The sequence below is a fragment of the Caloenas nicobarica genome, chromosome 18, assembly GCF_036013445.1.
Source record: "Caloenas nicobarica isolate bCalNic1 chromosome 18, bCalNic1.hap1, whole genome shotgun sequence".
Taxonomy (NCBI): domain Eukaryota; kingdom Metazoa; phylum Chordata; class Aves; order Columbiformes; family Columbidae; genus Caloenas; species Caloenas nicobarica.
Window position 1 is genome coordinate 5,894,980 of NC_088262.1, and position 26,055 is coordinate 5,921,034.

The 26,055-nt window shown below is 42.8% G+C and overlaps 1 protein-coding gene across 3 annotated transcripts in view; it reads right to left on the reverse strand.

Moving 5' to 3' along the window:
* Positions 1–23,953, reverse strand: part of SPAG9 (sperm associated antigen 9) — a 63,425-nt gene extending 39,472 nt beyond the window's left edge. For 2 of the 3 annotated variants that reach the window (XM_065648166.1, XM_065648165.1), the window contains exons 1-3: positions 23,501–23,953; positions 17,225–17,345; positions 5,775–5,845 (exon numbers count right to left, since the gene is read on the reverse strand). In XM_065648166.1, coding sequence (XP_065504238.1) covers positions 5,775–5,845; positions 17,225–17,345; positions 23,501–23,806 — 498 coding nt within the window. In that variant the 5' untranslated portion in view covers positions 23,807–23,953. Of the gene's footprint in view, positions 1–5,774; positions 5,846–9,250; positions 9,331–12,016; positions 12,036–17,224; positions 17,346–23,500 lie in introns of those variants that run through there. The other variant, XM_065648167.1, reaches the window with a different exon arrangement.
* Positions 23,954–26,055: the final 2,102 nt, after the last annotated feature.

Here is a 26,055-nt window from a genome sequence, read left to right on the forward strand (position 1 = left end):
TCCGCAGATCCAGGCTGTACACACCGGCGGTGTCTCAGAAACCAGAACAGCGGGATCCCCACGGAAAGCCCACGCACGGCCTCGGTGCAGGGTCCCGAGGATCAAATAGGACAAGGCTGGAGTCTTGTCCACGAGCAGTGAAGTTCCTCACCCTCCCTGTGGGATGGGGGCTGCACAGCTGGTGCTGCGGAGTCACGAGACACGGCACGGGGATTCTCAACTTCTAGAAATCCATTAATGAAAAGGCTGACATCAAAAAAACATTAAATAATGTAACTTATTGGAAAGTTAGCTCACTAACTGCTCGTCTACAACAAAATGACAAAAGACTCCTTCCAAAAACACTGGGGTTTGAACCACATGAGCTCCAGGGGCTCTTTTCAATCTAAATTACTCCAAGTCTCAGCATATTCTTGAAGTGCCAGCCTGATCAAAAAAAAACAAACTAATGAACTAGCACACTAGAAATCTCAAGTGCTCAAAATTTGATCAGAAGTTTTGCTATGTTTTGAGATTACTCGGCTATCCAAAGGAAAAAAAATACTATTACTGCCAATTTAAAAATAGATATAAATGAAATAATTGCTCTCTACTCAGCACAATTCTTACTGAAATCACACTAAAGAAGAGATGATAAATAAAAGACTATATCTACAGCTCTTCCCTGAGACTCGCAGTCAATATTTATGCATCCATAACCTTTTACTACTGGCAGCTCACCTTGCTACCCCTGAAGTTCCACAACTATTTTGAACATGACTTCCAAGGAAGACATCACAAACACTGACCACTCTTCAGCGCTGCTGTAATTAAATACATCGCTCCATTATCATTAGTTGAGGGGATTAAAGATAAGCTCAGAACTTGGAAGAATTATCTTATGTAGTTAACAGCATTTCATAATTTGTGTGTTGGCTCATTTTAGGGCACAACATGTAAAAACTGATTATAATTAACTTTTAAGGACATTACAACATGAATATGGAAGTCATTTTCTTTGACTACAAGTGTCAAGAACGCTATGTCTTTCCATCTCAAAAAAATACTCAAATTGGTTTCCTCATACAGCACGTGACAAGTTCTGTAACTATAGAAAGTGTTCCAGGTTTTTCTATATCTTAAACTTGAGCATTCAGTGAAAGACAAAGCCCGGCCTGTCACTCGTGTCTATTCCTACACTTGCAAATCCAACCGCTCCCAACATACACATGCCTGATACTTTCTTTGCCACCAACAAACGTGTATATACCATGTTGTGGTTATTGTTACCTGCGCCTTTTCCTTAACCAGGTTGAGAGCATCTCCTTTATACCTTCCTTTCTCTGCCACTCCTTCCTTTCTGTGTCAATGCTTTAACTCCCCCAGGACAGGTTTTAGCAATTCTCTCTGTGCGCCAGCCCTCGCTGTTCTGTTCATCCTGCAGATCCAATCAGGTCTGGCACAAGCGGCTCCTCCCTTTGGGAACGTGCAACCAACTGCGTATATAGAGATCTTTCTGTGTCCCACATAATCTAGATTTATTAAGGTAATCGACATTTCTAGAAACTCCTTGATTCAGTACAAAAACCCTAAACATATTTCCACGTAACTACCTTTTTGCCTTTAAGGATTTGTGGTCAGCTTGTCACCTAAGTAAAAGCATCATTCCAACTGGTGAGCTTGCTGCATCTTTTACCCACATATAAGATGTTGTTTTTGGCAGACACAATAGTACATGAAGATGTTAAATCCAGGCTTTATCCATCAAGCTGTTAATGCTTAGCATAAGGCTTTAGAAAAACTATTTGCCTGAACCAATAGCTCACGTCTGATCTCAAAACCACTGCGACTGGTGCCCATGCTTAGCCACAATTGTAATTAGACATCTCCTCTTAGCCTTCTCTTCCTCCCTCCCCTACACAGGGCTTGCTGGGATCTCTGTTTATCCAAACCAACCTGACAAAGTACATTCCCAATGCCAGAGACAGGCTCGCTGTTCTGTCACATCGTATCAGCGCAAAACACTGAGAAAATTCCATGGCCCAATTATGCTTCATTAAACTAAGCCCATATTCTGTGAGTCAGGGAAAGAGATATCGAACCATCTTAAAAAAGAATCGCTTCCTTAAACAGAAAAAGTTTCATTTTGGAAATCTGTGCAGAGAAGTGCCACAGGCACAGTCAGCTCCCAAGCAACTGAAGTACTTACTGCTCTGCCTCAGTTTCTCAACTGAGTAGTAAAGGTAAACCAGCCAGCAGCCAAGCCTTTACCAAGTCAGTGCCAAGGTTATGAAGTGTGCCCCATTAAGTACGCAAAAAAAAAGAAAATAAGACCCATTACATCCTACACAGGGGGTTTGCTCTGGAAGAGTCACTCGCAGCCATGCATCATAACAGGGTTTGAAATAAAAGCTACAACCAAGTAACAAAATTCCTTTATAAGTCCATAAAGCAAAGGTTCAAAGATTTTTGGATCAGACCACCATCAATCCTTCAGTCTTCCAGCACACCGTCCTTACGGCTGTACGATCATTTCTTGCAGCTGGTCCTTTATAGCCAGAGAAAGATGGAAATGAGACTGTGCATGGCTATAATTGCAGAAGTTCAAACTCAGCAACTCCAGCACACTGCTTTATTGCTCATCTGCTCTGAGCATTAGAACAGAGCAAGATCAGTGCGATAAATACGCTGCAAGCAGAGGAGAGGTGGGACCAGAGCACATTAACTCAGCAGGGAACCAAGACATGGATGTGAGCACATGTTCAGGCTGCATTCATAGATGATGTTCTGACCGAACACCTCGTCCTCTCCGCTACCTGCTGCAAATGCCCAGCCCCACTCCACCTTCCAACCTGCCACCTCAGTTATCATGCCCTAATCCAGTTAAAAATCAGTCTGAGCTTGAGCTCACTGGCTTTAGCAGGGGAGGAAGCTCAAGGCGAGATATTCCACACTCATTAGCTCATTTGACTGTTTAGGTGAAATTTCCATGAGTTTGCTGGGCAGGGATCTCCAGCAAAGCGGCAGCGCAGGCAGGGGGATAACGCTGGAAAAGGACGTGGTTACAGAGCGCAGTGCAGTCCAGAGCGGAACAGAAAGCCATCCCCGTCTGAAATACTAAGGTGTGAACTGAAGAATAAAGTGGGGAATGGAGGGAAGCAAATACCAAAGATAGGCAGAACTGAGAAAAATTGCTAGAAATTAATATTGCAGAAAATGCAGTCAAGTCACATCTTTAACATGATATCTGTCAAAGTAATCACTGCCAACGCTTAGAGCTAAAAAAAAAAAAAATAAATCTTTCTAATGCTCTTATTATTTGGTCAACTGAAAGAAAACCAGTTGCCATTTCAGTAAATACCAAAAATAGATCACTTGCAAAGACAGTGGTGAAGCTGATTCAGAAAGGAAAAAAAAAAATTCCTTCCTAGAAAAACATGAAATTAAGAAAGGTTTCAGAAAAAAATATTGTGGTAGAAATATTTAAGCCCATAAATTTGATGACTTAATGCTTAAAGTAGGTTGGATATTTGCTAAAATGTCTTGCACTGAAAGAAAAAAGTTACTACACAGACCTAAACCAGCAGAATTTGTTAGGAGAAAGGGAAGCAGAAAGTCACAAAGGGGATGGAGGACGATGGGCACTATTATCAACAGCCCTTTCCAGTCCTTGAGTCTTAAACGCACCCCAGATACCAGGGTTAATAAGCTGACCTGGGACGACCTATGACTAAAGCACATCAGGAAGTTCGCACTTTGCAAGACCGACAATGGTGTCTCCAATTGTGCTCAAAAAAAGTCTTTGCAAATGAAGATAAGGAGTATCTCGTTAGCTTCCTGAGGTTAGTCACACAGTTGCTAAAGGCTCCAACCTTTTATAAACAACCACATTCCTGGTAGCTATTCCTTGCCCTTAGATACCAGCCCAAAGCTGAGGTTTCACAGCCCACAACCCATCACCCCATCAACTCTCCGTGTCCTGTCTTGAATATACTGCTGTATTTTAGCGGCTGCCAGCTGGTGGTCTGAGAATTTTATTTAGCTCTAGTGATGTCTACACTTGTCACCTAAACAGAGAGATGAAAATCTTCACAGACAAACCCAGAAATAACTTAAGGGAAAGGTTTTTGGGTTTAGAAGCTAAGTAATATAAAAGGGAGAGGGGTGAAACATTCGAAAGAAAAAAAAAAATGCTGAAACTGGGAAACAAAGAAAGGAGGAAGTGACCATGCTGAAAGGAAGGGGCACAGAAAACATGAGACCTGATTTTAGGAGCATAGAGGTACGAATATACCATGTTGCATTACAACTTATTTCTTTATGAAGAAAGGACATAGTCACCTCAGTAATAATAAAGCCCAAGGAAACACCTCTCCCTACACCAAAGAAAGTGCATTTAAGATGTAAAAGCATTTAATAAATTGGAATCAAACCAGCAGAGGTTGTTGTCCATTTTGGAGCAAAACCTACGTAAAAAGATATTCACAACACTTCATTAGCATTTCATTGAAGTAATAGTGCCCAAGACATTTAGTTATGTTTAACTCTGCAAAACAGGATTCAATAAAAACCTGTGCCATTTCTATTCCGATAGTACCCATAGGTTCCAATTAAAATAACCCCAAACTTTGCAAGCACACAGTACTCTGAAGTACTTCCAGTTCAAAAGGATGTAAAACTTAAGTGGGCAGCACTAAGCTTTGTCACTTCTCATTTTACTTACATTTCCAGTTTTCAACAGATGCAGCATTCTAAAGCAACTATTTAGCAACAAATGTGATCTTAAATACATTAGGATTTCAGTAAATAGATGAATATTTTTAAAAGCTGCAGAAATCTTTTCAAGCACTACTCAAGAGCTACATGCTGGTTGTGGTTCCGAGCCACGTTCAGCTGTTGTCAGTGTAACACCCTCATCTTCAGATTGCTATGGAAATATTAAAGGTAACCAAATCTGGCATCTGTGTTTGCCTTTCCTTTCCCCACATGTGGTCTTTTGAGCTGGGAACAGTCAATATTGCGTTCCCCACTGTTAGTGACGATCTAATAAAAACAGCAATCTGACCGTTCAAAGGCAAAGCAATCCAAGTAAGGAGAAGAACTGTGCTCAATATTGCAGCTTCAGATTAATTAGAATTATTCAGAGAACCTAGTGGTTTCCCCACTAAAGTGTACTGGTTAGGCAGTGCGCATCCCTGCGTGGGAAAGACAACCTGCAGCTAAAAATCAAAGTATGCTCTAGAACCAACTTCAAATGTGTGACTCTTATTTAACAAAGTCAAACTTGTCCCATCTTCAATAGCAAATCCTGTTTTCAATAGCTATCAATAAGTATGGCAGGGACTTCTTTTAATCACGAATCTCAGTAGGAGGCCAGTTTTGAGAGGTATTTGTTCCTTCAATAGTACAAGTAAAACCAACGCAGAAAACTGCTGGAAAGAGTACCAAGATTGTAATTTCAGTCCTGTTTCTTTCATGTTTGTTAGTGTGCTTTGAAGAATTGTCTTTGAAATATGAAAAAGCAAATTCCTATTTTTTTTAAAGCTTCTGAAATATCTGAGAAGGCTATAAAATTGACAAACACGCAATCAAACTAACATGGAGAAATAGATACTTGAATATGAATTAGAAAAATTATCTAGCAAATGAAGACTGGTTACAACATTACCAATACAAACATCTAAGCATCAGTGAACAAAGCATCCAACAATTTTCCTAGTTGCTCACAACATGAAGTTTTCCACAGATCTACATTTTTACAGATATCCTGAATTCATCTTGGCGTAATGACCTACCTCTGTATGTCTTGAATGAAGTGCATTGTATTCTTTCTTGAGCTCTGCCTCCCTCTCCTCAAGTCTGCTAACTGGAAGAAGAAAAATTTAAAAAGGAATTAAAATTAGAGTTCTAGTAAATGAGACTGTGACTTGCCTAGGACTAGGCAACCAGATCAGATAGGAGAGTATTTGTAGTAGCAAATAGCAGAATAAAAGTATGTTGGTTCTTACATTTTTAAGTCATGTGTTGTGGTATAGAAATTAAGACTTCTGCTGGCATTCACTTATATTCCACTGAGTATAAAGATTCAGGGGAAGAAAGCATTTAAATATTTCTGTACATATTCCAAGAAATTAAAAATACATCTAGCAGATTTAGTATAACTTTAGACAATAAGTTCCTATTAAGAGGAGATGAGCTGGAAGAAAGCATGCAATTAATCTGCAGAAAAACAAAGAGAATTCGAACTTTCTTCACACAACTAATTCCTTCCATTGCTGCTTAGATGTGAATTCCATCTTTTTGTTTAGGTATTTCTGAGCCCAATATTTATGTGATATAAGCATGTGTTTCAAGTTCTGTAACTGAGCTTCTCTTGTTCCACTTGGCATGATTGAATACTCCTGAGAAACATCAAATTTGCAGCTACTGGTCTCTAGAGTCTCATTGCCAAACACACATTATCTGAAGACAAACGCCAGCATCTTCTCCACCACTTGCACACTGTCATATTGCCAACTACATCTTCCGAAAATTAATTCTCAATATACCATTTCTTTTTGCTCCATGTATCTGGTATTTTGGCACAGCATTTTATCATAAGTACATTTCAATTAAAAGAAAAAAATCTTTGCCAGAGTCAAATGCTGGAACCAAAATCCATAATTGTCTGCTCACTCAAATTTGTGTAAACATTCTTAGGTCCTAATCTAATCTTGCTCTTATAAGAACAATCTTGCTCTTATAAGAACACTAACTTCCTTGACACAACCTTTTGCACTCCACCTATATAAATACCTGACCAAAAGTATTAAATCAAATTTTATTTACACTAATGCAAGATTGGACATTTTCATTTCTGCATGGTTATCAGACTGAACAAGAGCTCTTTGGGCCAAGTAGCAGTAAGTGGTGTACAAGTGTTTAATAAATACATATAAAAATATATTTTACAGCTCAATATATACATAAATACGTATTTTTGAGAGGCAATGAGCAGCACAATATCTAATGAATGGAAGATTTGTGTATTACTTTTAGGCAACAGATGTTTTAAGCCTCTTTATACACTTAAAGGGAGGTTCCAGGGAAGCCTGCAGTAAGCGCCTACAGAAACAAGTGTCCGAATTTATAGTTACAAAGCACGACATGACAAACCAAATTTTATCTGCTGTATTAGACTAACCAGTATTCTAGTCAGAAGCAATTACATTTTTCAATAGCTGACCAGAGACACCCCAGCAGCGACCAGTCGGCAGCTCCAGCTGTTTTGGCCGCTCACACCAGCTCCAGCAGCAGCTGCGCTGGCTCATGAACCCACATCTCCGGGCTCTGGTTGTGGTTCCAGCGTCTCTCCTTTCCCCACAGACCAACCTCTCTGCTGTGCGAGACCTGCTCCGAGACAGGCAAAGAGCCGGGAAAGCAGAAAGCGCAAACTGCGTGACTAATTGGCTTCGTGTTTCGTGAAACCGGCTCCCTCTCCTAGAAACGGTGTCCAAGCGCCGGGTGAGAGCCGGGCAGCCCGTGGGAATCACCCGAGTCACGGTTCGATGCAGCCTCACCGAGAACCGGCAAAGAAACCAGGGTGATGCACCCCAGAATTGCTTGGTACGCTCGTGTCCAGGCAGCACAGACATCTCCGGGTCCTAGAGATTAATTTTATCTGGTGGATTCTGGGAAAAGTTCGTGACACAGCGCGGTTAATGGAAGTGAATGGCACGTTAGGGGTTACAAACACCCTCCTCCACAGCTGCCCATAACCCACCTTCATGAAACCCACAGTGCTTCCCACCGTTATGGATACAACGGACTCTTCCACAACGGCTGAGGTTCCATTCCACAGTGAAGCACACACCATTTTCTCCCATGGCCCAATTTCAAATAGTTCCATAACACCGCAGACAAATATACATAGATAGGGGTTCTGCACAGTCAAGGAAGATACCTTCATTAACTCTGACAATTATTTTTGTTACATACAGAAGTTTAAAAAATGAAGGCCCTAGAAGATGATGTAATGAACATTCACCATTTTCTTGTGCTAGTCATTTCCAGCTGTGTAACACATTACAGGCCTACAGCCAGTAGTTTCAGCCATAAGCAGATGTACGCTAAGTTTATAAACCCCTGACATACACCACATCAACAGTCCTCAGAACAGGCTTTTCCAATTCCAGCGGGATGATACACAGCAGCGGAAACCTGTTCTACCCAAACATGCCTCCCATCAAAGGTAAGATCTCGACAAAACAACAAACCAACAGAACATGCTTCCTTTTTCTGATTAAACACTGTGGAAGAGACCAGATATTCCCTGAGGATCATCACAAACTTGAACACAGAGGATACTTGAACCTAGTGAAGAACAGACAGAAGGATTTGGAGGAAGACCACCAGATTCCGGCCTCGAAACCCTGGAGAAACTTAAGTCACTATTAAAGGTATATTCCCATCAGCAGTAACAGGAAACTAATTAGGAGACAGTAAAAAATTCCTTCCACTGGTACCCAGAAGCACATTTAACACCAAGTTGTCCTCAGTTCCATTTTACTCCACGGGCGGACAAAAGAGTATAAGTCGAACCACCCAGATAAGATCCCCCCAGGGAAGAACGGAGCTGGGCTGGCACTGCCCGAGACATGGTTCCCATCAATCTGACTTTTACTAACAATACAAGAGCTCCTCTGAGACTTTTTTCCCACTAAGGTGTTAAATTCTTGATACATAGATGATAAAAATCAGTTTGACGATATACATCCTAAAAGCAAAGTGTCCATTGTCTCTGTCATAATGTCATAAAGCCATTATATCCTTGTTACATCATGGAAGGTATCACATTGCAAGATTACATTGTGTAAGTTATTACATGTGCAAAATATAATACACATCAAAAAGGTTTTACCTATTCACATTTGCGAGTCTACATGGAAAAATTTTAAAGGTCTTCCAGCATCATAAGTATGAGCATAAAAAGCAAACATTCTAGTATTTTTAGGCTGATGAGAAAGCATCCCAGTAGAACACCACCACAAACTCATGCCCAAGGTCTACCTGCAACCTTCTCCAGCACTGTCAATATCCTTACACACTCAACGTCTTGAAGTACCAGTCCTAACCAATGTTGTCTCAAACCAAACCAATCAAGCCTAAAGATGGAAGTTTAGATATTATAGCAAACTAGAGAGAAGCCTCTGGAGTTTCTGCCTCCTGAGAGCATTTTGAAGAATTAGGCAGCAAAGCTGCCCACCCTGCCTGTTCAAAAATCAGGGCTTACCTCCCAAGTCTGATGGCTTTTACCAAGTTTGGAACACCCTCCATCTGTATGTTGTCCTCTGCCTCAAACTGCTGATAAGCCTGAGGGGGAGAAAGAGAAACAGACCTGCTAGAACGCCAAATCCAACCAGTATGGTGCCTTCAAGAGGAGTTACAAGTTCCTGCCATGCAAACCAGGACAGAGATCCAGCTCATTAAGAAGCCTTTCCTAGCCCTAAGACTACCTGAAGGCTCTCCTTTCATCCAGCTCCATTCTTGGAAGCTGGTCCTATACCACAGTTAAGACAGAGATCAAGCATAATCAATCCCATCACCCAGGAGGATCTTATGACTTACTAAGTAGTTGCTAAAGAGCACACACATCAACCATGGACTGAACCAGGGACTGAAGCTATCAAACAAGTTGTGGTTTAACCCCAGCTGGCAACTAAACCCCACACAGCCACTCGCTCACTCCCCCACAGTGGGACGGGGGAGAGAAACGGAAGACTAAAAGTGAAAACACTCATGGGTTGAGACAAAGACAGTTTAATACGTAAAGCAAAAGCCGCATATGCAAGCAAAGCAAACCAAGGAACTCATTCACCCCGTCCCACTGGCAGGTGTTCAGCCATCTCCAGGACAGCAAGGCTCCATCACATGGAACGGTTACTTGGGAAGACAGATGCCATCACTCTGAACATGCCCCCTCTTCCTTCTTCTTCCCCCAAGTTTATATACTGAGCACAATGCCATACGGTGTGGAACCTCCCTTTGGTCAGCTGGGGTCAGCTGTCCTGGCTGTGTCCCCTCCCCATGTTCTGTGCGCTCCCCAACTTCTCATTGCGGGGCCAGTATGAGAAGCTGAAAAGTCCTTGATTGCTCCGCAACAACTCAAACATCAGTGTGTCACCAACACTGTTGTCATCCTAGATCTAAAACACAGCACTATGCCAGCTACTAGGAAGAAAATTAAGTCCGGCCCAGCTGAAACCAGAACACAAGTATTTAACCTGAAAGTGCTAAGACCTGGAAATAAGCAGCAAACAAAACTGATTTGTAAAACAAGTGACAAGTTCTTAGCAAGACTGACATCCTCAAGTAGCTTTTAGCAACTGTGAGCTATAAATCCAGTTCTCTGTTTAAGGAATAGGGCACTAAAAATTATGAAGATAATTTAGCTGTCAAGAACACTCTGTTGAGGGCAAATATCAACATGTAACGGCTACATGGTCTTATCCCTGACACATACGGACTGTTCAAGTATCCACTATGTCTCAGACCCACAAAAATCACTGTAATTTATCACCAAAAACCTGACAAAGCTTTAAAAGAAAAAAATCATCTTAAACGTTCTGCTACAATCATTTAATATATAGACAACCATATGCTGGGAGGTCCCTCACAAAGGTTGGAATTCAAATGAACAAGGATATAAATAAGCCAACTTCTACCCAAAATCAAATTAAAAATCATTTGGATCTGGTACCAACTTCTCGCCTCATCTGTGGCCAAAACTTTGTTTCACTGACAAAAGTTTTGATTGACTGTTTTGAAAACAGTGAGATGCTTTGTTTATACATTTGGCTATTGCAGCAAATAACTTTTTGAAAATACTGAACACGATGTTTGAAGTCAGCATGAACACAGAAGCTACAGCAGACTGGATTTGTTTTTAAAGCCAGGTAACAGGTGATAATTCAGGAATGTAAGAATCTAAAGGACGTTTAAAGCCGTTTTCTTCATTGCTGTAACATTTACAGCAACAGAATTATTATAACAAACTCCACCACCTAAACCACTAGTGCAATACTCCCTTAATTTAAAAAAAGTACAGGAGCAGTTAATTATATGCCAGTGGATTTCAACCTCCTCTCACCACTTTTGTTCAGGTGTATTAGTAGATGAGTTTAAAGCAGGCCGGCCACTGCTCCATTTTATTTCAGCCCCCGCTCTGGTAGCCTGATGTGGTGCAAGGTCCTAAGCCGATAGCTGTGCCCTCCGCTCCATCTAGTGGAATGTGGGTTCCCAGGACACGGCAGGTACGCCCGTCACTTCACAAGGCAGCCAGGAAGGTAACGGAGAAATGCTTTGGTCACAAACCAAAGCTTCCTTTCCAGCGCACTTTGATGCTCACACTTCTTATAGAAAGATTCTTCAAGTTTAGTAAATGAGGCCTTGAGGGACAGCGTAGGGGAGGGCGGGGGGAATCTGCCTTGTAAACGAACCAACGCAGAGGAGAAACAGCTGCACGGAGGAAAACGTGGCAAACAGTGAGCTCCGCATTTGTTAATCACGAAATACAAGACGCCAAGCTGCTCTGTTCCTTTGTTGGAAATAAGATTAGTTCTGCTGTTCCCAGCCTTTGAAAAACAAGTAGGAACAATCCAAACCCCCACTGACCAAACCTTCACTTTTAAACTTCTTTCAAGGATCTATTGAAAAGCTTTCTTGTATTCCTCAGAATCAACACTACAGCTGAGCCAGACCTAGAAATAGCATTACTGACAGATGTATTTCATACCCGTTTAGTTACTCACATCATCACGTGCATAGATACGCAACTCACAAGTCAAACCTCAAACAACATTAAGCTTCACAGCTGAAAGGCCCTATTAAAGTCTCCTTGTTAACTAGATGGGTCTGTGTTAAACTGCTGCTGCAGCTCTGCACAGGTTATCCAAAGTATTGGATGCCTTCAGACTGTACGTCAAGAGGTTTTCTACCTGAGTGTACATTAGAATAATGCCGGGATCTGAAGAGCTCAGATAAAAATAAAATAAACTACCTAATGTCTGCAGAAGATTCACAACAGAACCTGGTCTTGCATTTTCTCTTGAAGCCAGCGAAAGCCACAGTCCTGTTTAGCTTCCGAGGAAAACAAATCTGCATGTTTTCAGGTCAGCTGCCAAAACGTGTGTCTCATATGCCAAATAAAACCTGCAGCAAGCAGTATCAGTTGCTGCACAACCACCTGACGTGGGAAACACAATCACCCCAAAAAGTTGTGTCACAACACTTGCAGCTCTGAAGATCAAGAGCTGCGTCTTGGTTTGTTGGGGTTTTGTGAGGTTTGTTTGTTTGGGTTTTGTGGGGTTTCTGTTTATGTTTTGTTTTTTAAACATGTAGTTTTCCCCAAACAATTTAACTTGAGTATAAATAACAAAGTTAAGGTTTGATAAACTTATGAGGTATGGAAATATATCTGTGCCTTGGTTGTTCTGTCAAATGCAGCGTGACACCTCGGTTGTAATTTAGCACTAGGCAGATCCAGAAAAGGAACCAAATCTTTCCACTCCCCCAGCCTACCACCTCCATCAGAAAGCACTTCAACCATGTAGACATCACGTTTTTCAGATTCTCTTGTAAATACGTTATTCTGAGAATGATTCCCCCAGAAAGCACACTCGAAAGCTGTTCCATTCCTGGAGGAAGTCAAAATCCACTACAGTCATCTTTTACTCCAAAAAATTTCACTAACCTACAGCCTGTAGCACATAGAAAGAACACAGTTTCCCAAAAAAGGAGGCAAGGAAGGCAAATAAATTAAACCTCCAGAGCCCCCACAAGATTCAGTGGCACATCACATGAGGACTGAAAGGCACTTACCCCTTTTGGTAACTGGAGAGCGAGCGGTACCCAAAGCAGCACATTTCCCCTCACGGAGCATCGCTGGACAAGCGAGCTGCATGTTCCTATTGCAAGTTTTTTAACAATTCGAAGTACCTAGTTTTGCATATTCAAGGTTGAAATTTGAAACATTCTGATGCTGAAAACTAACTATAAGCAGAGCTAGGGGCCTCATCGCACACACTTGAAATAATGTGCAAGTCAGATATATTCAAGCTCTTGTAAGAAATGTTTAAGATTACACCCAAGACTGGTGTCTGCCTCAGACACATCATTGAAGTGGAAGGGAAGGAGGAGAAAATAATTTAAACAGTAAACTTTTTTTGAAAACCTGGTATTTCCATGCTTGGTGCACCTGCACAATATTCAGAGGTGCCCTCTGCTGTTGAGAAAAAAAAACATTCCATGAAAGTATAGTCAAGTCATAAAACCAAAAAAACCCCAAAGAAACAAAAAAACATGACAAAAAAAACCAACCACCACCACCACTTGCTCGCACTCAGTACAAGTCTGCTAAAGACTGACGGTAAGAGCTGCTGAAAACTCTGCTTGTCCCAACATTGTCCCTGGACAGATCTCCAGAGGTAACGCTGCCGGCAAACGAGGCGAGGGCAGAGGGAAAGAAAGCATCGGAGTCACAAAGAGCAGCGCTGCAAGGTGACACGAGGAGACAGGGTGCAGGCCTGAGAGCCCCACTGCTGCAGCACACCCCTGCACGCCAACAGAAGTCGCAAATCCTTACCCCTCTGCTCTTAAGCAGTTGTAAAGTTTGCCAAAATATCCCAGGATGCAACCTTGCACCATTTTTTGGCAGCAAACTCGACTTATGCAACCGCCACAACCCACACGATACCAGGACCGAGCTCTATAGATCAGACAGGAGTGGTGACTCCGTGTGCATCTGCCCCCGTAGTCGGGATTTCATCACCTACGGCTGCTCACAATCCTCCCAGCAGTGTCACCGGCTCACGCTGTCACCTCTCCCTCTTTCCATTCCCTCCTATGAAAGAGCAAGGCACAGTAGTTCACTCTTCTAGGAGACAGCTGACAGCAACTCCTTAAATTCATAATCCAGGGGAAAAAAAAAGCGCAAACCACAGGAACTTGGTATAATGGTTGACGCGGAATAAGCTTATTTAACTTCTTTAATTTCAAACAGCAGATTTATGCCAACCCGGCCAGTTGAATATGCAGCTATGAATGTAATCCCACGTGATAAATTAAAGTGCAAAGCAATATTTCTCTTTTTTTTTTTAGTGTCATGATCACTAAGACAGCAAAAGCCCAAGAATTATAATATAAGTCATTACAAAACTACAGTTTCCTGAGCAATTTTAACTGCCGTGTGTGTTTAAGCACATAGAATCATGCTGAACGCTACCGTGTAACTGAGGAGCTGCGCTCTCCCAGGGTTAATTAGTCTTCGCTAAATGCTCAGGATGGACAGCGCTCAAGGGAACAGCCGAAACCTTTTAATGGACAAAACTTGTTCTCACACACCTCGTTTGAGGAAAAACACATATAGCACAAGAAGTTCTCTACAAGAACTAAAAAGTCTTGTAGTTAAAGCATTATATAGGACCACATCTTAGCTGTTTTCTATTCTAAACTATTAATTACATCAAACTGATGTTCCTATCTCAGACTCTGTACTCCAACACAAAAAGCAAAGCCAGGTTTCATTTGCTTGCTTGCTCTGTGCCAGGTATTTGCAATTCTCATCATCAATGCTAACACTATCGCTATTTTGAACGTTGATGCAGTAACAGTCGGCAATATCACAGACTAGTGTAGATGCGCAGGCAATAGTATGGGAAGTAGAAGAAAAAAGGAATTCTAGCTAGAAAACTTGTAGCCACATCCAGTGAATTAACTTGACACTTTAGTATCTTTGGTATCGCAGGGCATACAAATCACCTTGCCTATAAAACAGAAAACAAGGCAACGCGGTAGAGTTGGACTACTTCAGTAATATGTACAAGAGGATGGTTTTCACCCCCTAGAAATTTAGATCACTAAAACCAGTTCACTTGCATAATATTCTTTAGGTGTTCAACAACTGTGTTTGTCCCCTTTGATCTTGCTCGGCATCAGCAGCGTCTCAAATCTCCGTCACAGTCTTTCGAGTTGTCCCAGACAAGTTATCAACCCAAATCCTAAACGAAAGTCAATGATCAACATAGCTCTACGGTTTCTCCAAAGCTACATCTTTGCTATCACAGAATGAAAATAAAATAAAATAAAAAGATTTCTGAACTGTTTAAAGTCAATGTTTTAACACCAGAACTTTATGCTGTTATGACAGGTGTCTCAACAACAGTATTTCTTACCAAAAAAATAGTTCTAGCCAACATCCAGTGGTTCTCATGCAAATACTTCCATTAATACAACATACACACAATGTAATAATACATTTATTTGATGGCTTAATATTCAAGGCAAAAAAAGAACGTCACACAAATTCACAGAACAATATAAAATAGCGTTACACACATTAGTATGTAAGTCCAACTTCTGTAATAGAAACTCCAGGTATAATGCCACATACACTGCCAGAATCCAAATTCTTTTTCTTGTTTGTGCAAGTAATTTGTACTTTTTATTGTATTAACAGAAAAAGTAATGGCATATAGGACACTGTGCAATCTTGATGCCATAATCCTGTTGTCAGAGTACAGGGTTTCCCATTAACAGGTTGGTTGGGCTGTGGGCTTAGAGCACAGACATTCTGCAAACAGTGTCCTTTGTACCAAAACAGACCACTCGACCCATTCCGATGTTTTCTTTTCGCCTCTTCTGCTGCTTTTTACACACACACCCCTCAGTTCACAAGAATCAGAGTGTTTCTGATGCAAGTGTCTACAATATGCTTTACAATTATCCACTTTAGCTTGACTTCATCTATAAAGATACACTACTGGAAATCAAACATCCTGTTTTACACTAGCAAGGACTGCTTGAAGTGTTCCTGCATCACTGCCTGTACAGAATCCAAGAACATTTTAACTGCAATGGACCTGAAAAAGTACATCCCTTGAAGATTTGCCAACAGCATTCTAAACCATTCAAATTTCAGAAAGATTCAGCTCTGAGTGCCACCTACATTAATCTTAACACTAGTGCACACTCATACTTCTACCCTGCTGTAGGTTCACTCATGCTGTTGAAAATTAAACTTTACAGAAAGATTATTATATCTTAAGCTGAAAAGGAGAGCTATAATTTCTTGTGTTACAGGCAGGAAAGGTGACTGAGTAGAAATAAAGGAAGAAAGAATAGTGAAAAGAATCTACTTTAACAACTGGGACTCTGTTTTTAGAGACTGATCTCATCTCAACCTTATCAGGCTTGATACAGTCTTACTTTACATTTCTGCATGGCCCAGCAATAAAAGCTGTATATTAATTAACAGACATGCTAGTCTTGTGTCATTAGAAGTCAGCTTAGAAGCTTGACAAAATGTTCACGTTAATTCACATTGATCATTATTTCTACCCTGTGCTAAGAAGGTTAAATAAAAAACCCAAACATCATAACCTTCGTTGCATGTTTAACAGACTCACAGAAAAAAAAATAATCCATCATTAGCAGCATAGGTCTTTCATCTTCAATGTAAGACTGCGTGGTGAGGGAGATGAAATGAGAAGATAAGATTTCTGTGGGTTTGAGTATTTTTTTTCCTCTACCCTTTACTCAACTATAAGTAGACAAACTGGTGACCATGTTTCAGTTAATGACTGTGTAACCAGTAAGAAGCAGTCCAGCAGAACGTCTAAAATACAATATATTCACAAGGTAACTTTCAGTATTTCAGGACAACAGACCAATGTTACCTTTTTGCAAAACTTACATACGGTTTTGTAAATTACACAGAGCAGCTCTAAAAGTAGAAGTGTTCTTCCTTAACTGTTTCTCTGTTAAAACTAAATGCCTCATAGAAATAAATAATTCCCTAAAAATTATACAAAAGCTAATGAGAATCAGCATCAATGGCATTCTCATTCCAGTAGTGACATTTATTTCTAGCACAGACAACAGTTTAATGGGAAGAAAATTAGCTTATTTTATAATCACTAACGAGGGAATAAGTTCTAAATATCTCCTGAAAAAGTTGCTAAACATGAAAACAGCATGGTCAGAAAGGAAACCAAAACAACTAGGAGACCAGAAGAATCAGATTACAAGTCACAAGCTAATTTGTTTGCCTTAATTCTAAGGAAAACAAACTTGCACAAGAGTTAAACCTAGTTATTCGCCAAAATACAGGAATTAGCACAGATACTCAGCATATGTGTTATCATTCTACAGAATGAAATCTAAAATGCACTAATATCACTTTAAGAGGAGCACCATGTATTTTACTTACTTTGATCAGCATAGTTTTTTGCTTTTAGTTCAAGCTGTCGAGTTTGTGATTCCAACGCTTCCACTCTGGTTTGCAAGTCCTTTTTTTCTTGTTCTTGAGAATCTTCAAACTCGATGAATTTCTAAATACAAAAAAAAAAGGTGAAGTTAGCTTCAACAATGAAAGGAAGATTTTTTTTAAAGGCATGAACAAAATTCCTTCCCCAATGAGAAAGAACAGATACAGTCATTCCCAGATTTGTTTTTAAGCAGAAAAACTTGCACTTCAAGCAGCACATAGGACACGACACAGCAGCCCTGCACAGCAAAGCAGGGTGCAAACAGGATTAACATCAATATTAATTATTTCACTCTTTCCTAACCCCACACACTTGCCTGCCAACACTGCACGTGAAAACGAAGTCTTGGCACCCTCAGGTTTGACTGAGCATCGGTGAAGGTCCCTTCACCTGTACGCAGTGGTACAGGCACAGCCAGCAACAGCACCAGCCAAAACTACAGGCTGTTTTTGATTCCCACCCAATTTCTGTTATCACTTGATACATTACAAAATGCTCCAAGTCTTCATCGAATATTATACCTCATAACCAGCTCCTGCAATCTGTCAACTGTTTAGAAAACTATTTACAGACATTCTATAGTTGTGCTGATCACCATCATCTACCCTGGTTTAACAAAGTGTCTCACTTAAAATCTTACCAAGTTCACTGATGCATATACCAGTGTTTACATTTCATAACATTAAGGTTACCAATTCATCATTACGGAAGTTTTTAAAAGCATATTTTTTGCTGTTTATCTTAACACGAAATTCAGCGTGTACTGGCAGCACAAAAAACACCTCTGATAGCCAAAAATGTCGGAGGTCACGTAGTGCTCCCTATTCTGTGCTGCAGAGAGAAGGCAAGGCCACAAACACAAGCTATGCACAAGGCTTAAGTGCAGGGAGGAAAAGCATACCAGAGCCCTCACAGAAAAAAAATCTAAATAAACATGCAAGACAGCTCAAGGGTCAGAAAGCAAGCTGTAGCTGGATACCACATGGAAACAAAGAGGCAGAGGAGGCAGCAATTTAAAAATAGTAATGCTATAGGTGATTTGAATATATTTTTTCCTTATGTATTGCTAAGAAAACTCAGTGGGAAAAATAGTTCAAAAGCTCACACATCAACTTTTAATAAGCTACTATGAAGTCTTAGACTATGTGGTTTATAGTTTTTACAAAAGCAGAAACTTGTAACCCTATGAAAGAGCTTCAGTTTAGCAGGGTCAGCAGAAGTAGTTTTGCTTAAAGTTTACTTCAATGTAGAAATGCATCAAAACCTAAGTGGAACAAGAGCTCCTTTCAGACAAGCTCTCCACAGCTATCACAGGACCAGGCGTGGGGTTCATATGACCGTGCTTGAAGTCAAACCACGAAACAACTGAGGAAGAGCTGACCCCAGCACAGGTAGCGCCGCTTCGGGTTCTGCCATTTCAAATGAGTTCTTCCCTTGCTTCAGAAAAATATGCCCAAGTCCTTCTACCCCCCAGAGTTTGGGAATATTAGTTTGTTGACTTAACACTAAAAAACTCAAACTTTTAAATTCTTTAATCACTCCTTTGTGATACAAGAGTTTTGCCCCTTTAATATAAAAGGCTCAAGTCATGCCTGGCTTATTCTTAGCCGACTCCTTTTTTAAAAAGGGCTTCAAAGTTTGACGCGAATTTGGCGCAGGGGCTAAAGACCAACATAGTTTGTTAAATTAAACATGGGAAAACATGAAAGAAGAATTACAAAACTGTAACATCTTTTAGTTGCTTTTCTGATGATTTCCAGAAGTCAGATGTGTCTCATTACTTGCAAAAGGCCAGTGACAATTCTACTTTCGACCAAACAGCCGTTCAAAGCCATCAATGTCATTGTTACTCATGAACTAAAGATAGATATAATTTTGCGTTTCCTCTACGTTCTTCGACTGCAACTACTAAAAGTGGGTTTGTATTAAATGGTTTGGTTATTTTCCACTAGTTTACCATAATTTTGTTGAAGTTAGATTTGAAGTTACAACTCTTCAAAGTACTTTTATAATTAGAGCTGAGCAACTTTTTTCCCTCTGCTGAAAACTACACCTGATCAAATCATAGACTGAGTACTTTAGACTTTGAATGCTTCTATTTGATTTCTTCTCTCCTTCCCGTGATAGTATCAACGCAGGCGGAGCCCCAGGAGATTGATCGGCCCATCCTGACTAAGCCTGTATGACTACGATGGAAGGACTAGTCAGATGAACCACCAGCTGAACACCCATATTAAAAGATTTTTTTTTTTAATTGACATTGACAATACACTCAAATACTACACCATCATCTGCATCATTTAAAGTATATGCAGCAGCACATGTAGGAACGTGTTAGCCACTCAGTGTATGGATACTAGACATTCTTTTATTTCAACCCAAGCTACTGGTTACACAAAATACCAAGGCAGACATTAAAAAAAATTTTAAAAAACTAGCCTTCCACATTATAAGTGACATACTGCCTAAGCCGCAGAGCCATATCTCACAACTCTAACAAGAAGGCAGGTTTATTTGGTTTTTGTTTGTTTAGAAGAACAAGCTAAATAACACCAACACGTCTTTAAAACAATCACACTAAACACCACAAGATTACAGAAGATATGGCTGGAACAGCCCTTAAAAGGTCATCTTGCTTCAAGGCTCTGATGCTCAGCACTGATATCTGGATCCTAATTTTGATTAGGACACAATGAGGTGTAAGCACGGGATATGATGCACGTCCCTACTGCTGAAGTCCAGGCCTGTGATACCTTCACAAAGTATGTTTGGTGACTCCCATTTAATCCTTCCCACTTTCTCCATGCAGTATCAACTATGTCATTTCAGGCCGTCATTTGTCTAACCTGTTCTTAAAGACCTTCAATCAAAAGCATGGAAAAAGCACTTCACAAATAAGATTCTGAAGTCTTCATGTAATTATTTTTTAACTTAAAGTTTACAGCAAGAGTCATTGCAATAAATATGAACTCAGACAACACAATGACACAGCCCAGCCCATGCGTTTGGAGCCCTCTCTCGTGTATAAAACCATTTAATCACTTTGTTATACAGCAGTAGTCAAATGAAACATTTCTCCCTGCATTTATGTCATCTTCTGTTTCCTGATACGTTAACTCGTTTTCCTGTCACACGATCCAGGTGCAATACTGAGCAGATCTGATGTCAGGTTCCACGTCCTTGGCAGCCTCTCTTACCCTATGACACCGCCTTTTATTGCAGTGATGGCAACTTTTCAGGCAATGGCCTGTTCTTCCTGGAGCAGGTAGAGAAGATGAGCGATGAAGCCAGCTCAGCTGGACTTGGGGTAGAGAAAAACATACATAACTCAAAACAACCTAGTAACTTCTACACTGTGTTAGCAAGCTTTCTGTATAATGGATCTCAATTTTGTTCTCTCAAATTAAGAAAACACTCCTCCTGCAGGGTGTCTACTTAACATATAATCCTAAGGAAGAAAGTTAATTTTGGGAACAGTAAGACAAGGCAGTCATCAAGTTCACATTATTACTTAAATTCATTTTCATGATGGTAAACCCTTTTTCATGGTTGCAAAAGTAGCAACCATGTATTGAACGGAAGATTTCAAGAACAGCTTAATCCCACCAACAGTAGAAAAGCTAAAATATATTAGACAGCTTGACATGGGTAAAAGGAGTAGATTTTATCCTGTGCCCAAGTCCACAGAAAGCACCTTCTGCTAAGCCACACACCCCCAGTAGTAAACTTCTACAGAAGTAAAATAGCAGAACCCTAAAGCCTTCTTCCTCTCCCTGTTCTTTGTGGCAGGACACGCTGCCTAACGCTCACTTGGTGGGAAGAGAAGTTACACAGAACTGTAAGCAGGACAGCAGAATAGCTGGTTCCTCTATTTCGTTAGCTATATCACAAAACATATCATGTTAAAAAATCAGACAACTGACTTCACTGCAACTTAAAAGATCATGGCTGTTACCTGGAGGACTGAAAAGCAGGCCCAGGACTTCTGAAATAATTTTTTTTGAGTCACTATAAGAAAAGTCCACAAGCAACAACTTTCAAGATGTTTCTTTACCAACACTTTTTAAGTACAGCGAATGAAGGAGGCAAATTAGGACAACAGTATAAGGAGATTCCTATTTAAATAGTAAACCATTAATATTGCTCAAGATACTACCGCAAATAAACATTTCTAAAACAGCAACCAGAAAGTAAAAGATGATATGCTAATTCTTCAGGACAGTTAGAACAGATGATACGGAATATTAAGCTTAGTAACTCAAAATTCTCCATTTTGCCATCAGATTACACAAGCAACCTGCACAATGAAAGGAAAGAAACACACTAAGCCAATAACTTGTTGTCCAAGTGCTATATTCACGTTCCCTCCTTTCGTTTCAACCATCCTGCACCCATCAGATTACCTCAACATCCAAAAAAAAAAAGTTGAGACAATCAAGTCTGAATAAAACACATACCTCTCATACACACCACGCTCTATCTATCCCAGATGTTTTCACAAATGTACAACATAACTGACCCAGCACACACCAAAAAGACCACCTTCACGCTTACAATTGAAAATACGGCCTTTGGTCCAAGTGCACCTTGGAAAGCGTCAGTAAAGCTGGCTTGCAGCGCGAGCATTAGTTTCTAAACTGCAAAATCCTTGGCCCCTCAAGTTAATTTATCATGACACAAAGAAATAGAGATTGCAGTGAAGTGCACTACCAACAGAAGTACGTACAGCTCCCGAAGAGGCACAGCAACACAATTAACAGTGTATTCTATTTCATCATATCACTACAGTTTCTGTTCTGCTGCCTGCTTTCTTCAATCTGGCAAATGCTGCTTGTGTTTCGAGCCTGATTGATTTTCTCGTGAATTAGTTCAGAAAATATTTATCAGTTTCTTACTCACTTAATAAAAATAAAATATGTTTCCTAAAAAAGCCTGTTACATGCAGCTTGTGTCAGAACTGGGGATTAAGTCTTTATGGCCATAGTTGCCAGACTGAAGTCCATAAGGCCCTGTAAAACAAGTACAGGCTTGACAAAGAGGATGAATGGTTTGGTGGTCCAAGAGTTTGGGGAACACTGTTCACACCACATTACTTCATAGAAAACTACTGAAGTCCTGCAACAATCTGCAGACAACATTTTTCACTTACTTAAAAATACTAGGTATACAAATATTTGTATAGGGCTCACATTTTCCAAATTAAGTTTTTGGTGTCAATATAGTCTTCACCCGTAGTATTGATGTCTTTCTGATTTTTGGAAAATTTAGCAGGTAAGAACAACTTCAGAGATAAGCGCAGGACACCATGTCTGGAAACAGACACAAGATGGCTTGTTCTATTACAGATAATGCTGTCAATCCAATTTCCTACAGGAGTTTGGCAAGACAATGAGCTGGAGGAATTTAACCTGCACAGCTGCTTTCTACTGTATTGCGTTATCACCTTGCAAGCTTAGCATGCTTATTTATGCTGAAGTAACTCTCAGATAGTCACATTCAAATTTTTATAGTAATATCCTAAGTCAGAGTTTTTGCCACTGAACAGTCCGCACCACCTGTTGCTGGCTGCAGCTTTTATGTACCAACTTTGAAGAACTACAGTCTAGACAGCGTGTATTTCTATATTTTTTGCGCTGCCTTCTCACTCTGTTTTGTAAACACCCTCTGCAACTGGGGTGAAATGGACAAACCACCTCCTGCCACGGGGAAACTCCCGAGGGAAAGCAAAAGCGCGGAGCTGTCAGTGCAGGGTTCCATGTTTGTGCTGCACAGCAGCGCTGCTTTTCTCCTAGGGACCTGGCGCCTGGCAGAGCAGCAGCGCTTCAGAAGAGCTATTTAAGAGTCCTCCAGGAAGGGCCACGCTGAGAGAGGGCCCGTGGACAGACAGACAGCACGGACAGAGCTCTGCCACGGCCGCCTTCACAGCCCGCACCAGCTCCGCCGAGGCGCCGGAGCAGCCAGGGCCGGGGCTCTCTCTGCACCCGGCGGCTCCCGGCCCCTCGCACCGCAGCCGCCCCGCGGGGCCGTGCGAGCCGGTAGGAGCCACCGCGGGGCAGCCCGGGTGCCGCCAGCACCCCGTCCCCGGCGGCCGCGAGGGCAGGAAGTCCCCCCCGCCTCCACGGAGGAAACCCGGAGCCGCCGCCCCGCTCGGGAACGGGCCCCCGCCCTCCACCGGCTCCGCTGCCGCCTCAGCCGCTGGGCCCGGCGCCCGCCCTCACCTCCTCGGCCTGTTTGCGCAGCGCCTTCTCCCGCTCGTACTGCGTGAGCAGCTGCTCGTTGTCGTCCCGCAGCAGCTCCAGCTCCACGCTGGTCTCCTGGCTGTGGGCGCACACCGAGTCCAGGTTCTCCAGGACGGCCACCACCAGCGGCATCAGCTCGGCCACCACCTCCTCGTCGTAGCGCCCGATGAGCCGCTCGAACTCGCGGTAGATGGAGCCCGCCAGCCCGGACACCCGCTCCGACATCATGGCGGGGCCGGGGCCGCCGGGGTCCTCCTGGTACACCACGCCGTCCGCCAGCTCCATGGCTGCCGGCGAGCGCCTTCCCTCGGCGGGGGGCCCGGCGGGGCGGCGGCGGCTCAGCGCTCCCGGCGCCTCCTCCTCCCTCTGCGGCGAGGCCTCGCCTGCAGCCCGGGCGAGCGGCGGGAGGGGGCGGAGAGCGGCTGCGGCGCACGGCACTGACCTCACCCGCCGCGCCGGGGCGGGGCCGCGCGTCACGCAGGAGGGGCGGGGCGAGCCAATCGCCTGCAACGGCGCGGGGGGCGGGGCCTGGCGGGGAGGTGGGCGTGGCCTGGCGGGGAGGTAGGCGGGGCCTGGCGGGGAGGTGGGCGGGGCCTGGCGGGGAGGTGGGCGGGGCCTGGCGGGAGGTGGGCGGGGCCTGGCGGGCATGGCGGCGGGTGGGTGCCGCCGTGCGGCTCCTCGGGAAAGCGCGTCCCGCAGCAGCTGGGCGGCCGCCGTGGAGGGCCCGGGCGGCCGCCGTGGAGGGCCCGGGCGGCCGCCGTGGAGGGCCCGGGCGGCCGCCGTGGAGGGCCCGGGCGGCCGCCGTGGAGGGCCCGGGCGGCCGCCGTGGAGGGCCCGGGCGGCCGCCGTGGAGGGCCCGGGCGGCCGCCGTGGAGGGCCCGGGCGGCCGCCGTGGAGGGCCCGGGCGGCTGCGGCACGCTGCGAGTCACCGGAGCAAAAGCGGAGGCGCCTCGCTGTTGGGGGTGGAAGGTGCCGGCCCCTCAGGCGGGGTGTTCGCCTCGGGGAGAGGCTTATACCGGTACCGCGGCCGGTTGGGCTGTGGGGCTGGAGAAGAGGCGCTGAGGCCCCGCGGGGAGGGGAGACACGAGCCCGAGAGGTTGCACAATTAATCTCCATCTCTTGGAGTGGAAGATGTGAGGAAATGCTGCCCGACAGCAGACGCGGAAGCGTTATTATTTATTTATTGCACGCACAGAGGCATAAATAGATGAAGTGATTCATTTAGGGGTGACGGACAGAGCTAGAACGAGATTTGGGGATTTGGCAGCTCCCGAACGGTGCTTGGGTTGCTGTGTTGCCTGATCTCCGACAGCCGAAAGACCTTTTCTTTCTAATAAGGTCTCCAGATAAATTCAAATCAGGAATCCTGTTCTCTTAGCAATAACCCAACTTAAAAAGCATCTTGCACGTGCTAAGAGAGATTGGTTTTCCTGGGATTTGGGAAACTGAAGTCCATTCCAGGTTATGTGTTCAATCATAGGAACAATGTGAGCTGATCTAGACATTTACTGTAAATGTGAAAACATCTAGTGAGATTGGAAAGTTTTGGAGCTGCTTCACATCCCTCATTTTTATCATGCAGTTAATATTTGGGGAAATCACAATCACTAAGTAAAAGTATTTCACACACAAGGGGGCTGAGGAACTGGGTGGCCTAGTGACAGTGCAGGAACAAAGAAATGGGTGTTTTAAAACACGCAGAAGCCTGAGAACTGGTGGAAGTTTAACTGTGGTTATTGCATTAATTTCCACTGGAGAGCAGTAGAGGTTTGCACAGTATTTTCTCTCATTTGGACTGATCCTAAGACAGTAACTGTGCTTTAAATGCATGTGCTGCGTTGTCTTTATGTACTAAGCTAGTGGGTCTGTGCAGGAATGAGAAGAAGAAAAGACTTCAGCCCTGTATATTGGATTTCTTGCGAGTTCCGTTTAGACATCAACCTCCTAAGCTAATATTTAACGTAGCACAGCCAGGGCATAGGCAGTTAAAGTACGAATGTATTTATAAACATGGCAAAAGGAAAGAAAATGTTTGCCTTTTAACTATAGCAAAAAATTACATCATTTTAGCCAAAAAGTAATTTTTTAAAAAGACGCAATATGTATTTCCCTACTCACATCTCCTCAAGTGAAATTTTCATTTAAATTATTGGAAATAATCCCTATGATTTTTTTCTTTTTTTCGCATTTCTCTTTAGCCGTTGTCCACTGAGAAAAACTGCAGCTTCTCTACATTTGTCCACTGTCTGCCGTGGACGGCAATCTTTACTTGTTCCTGTCAGAATTTCTCTCTCCCTTTAGGTCACACGTAGTTTCCCATTTCCCTCAGCTGCCTGTGTTGCAGAGGCACCGAGAGCCTTTGGGCTGGGGGTTATTGACTTGTGGGGTTTTTAGTGAGGCTGAATAAACCTTGTAGGAAGACGGCAACCAGCCGGAGGTGAGAGGTGGCTCCGCTCTGCTCTCGGGAAGAGGTTGCCTGGCCATGTCTCTTAATAATTGCAGTGGACTTTTCAACCCAGACCACACCACGTTAT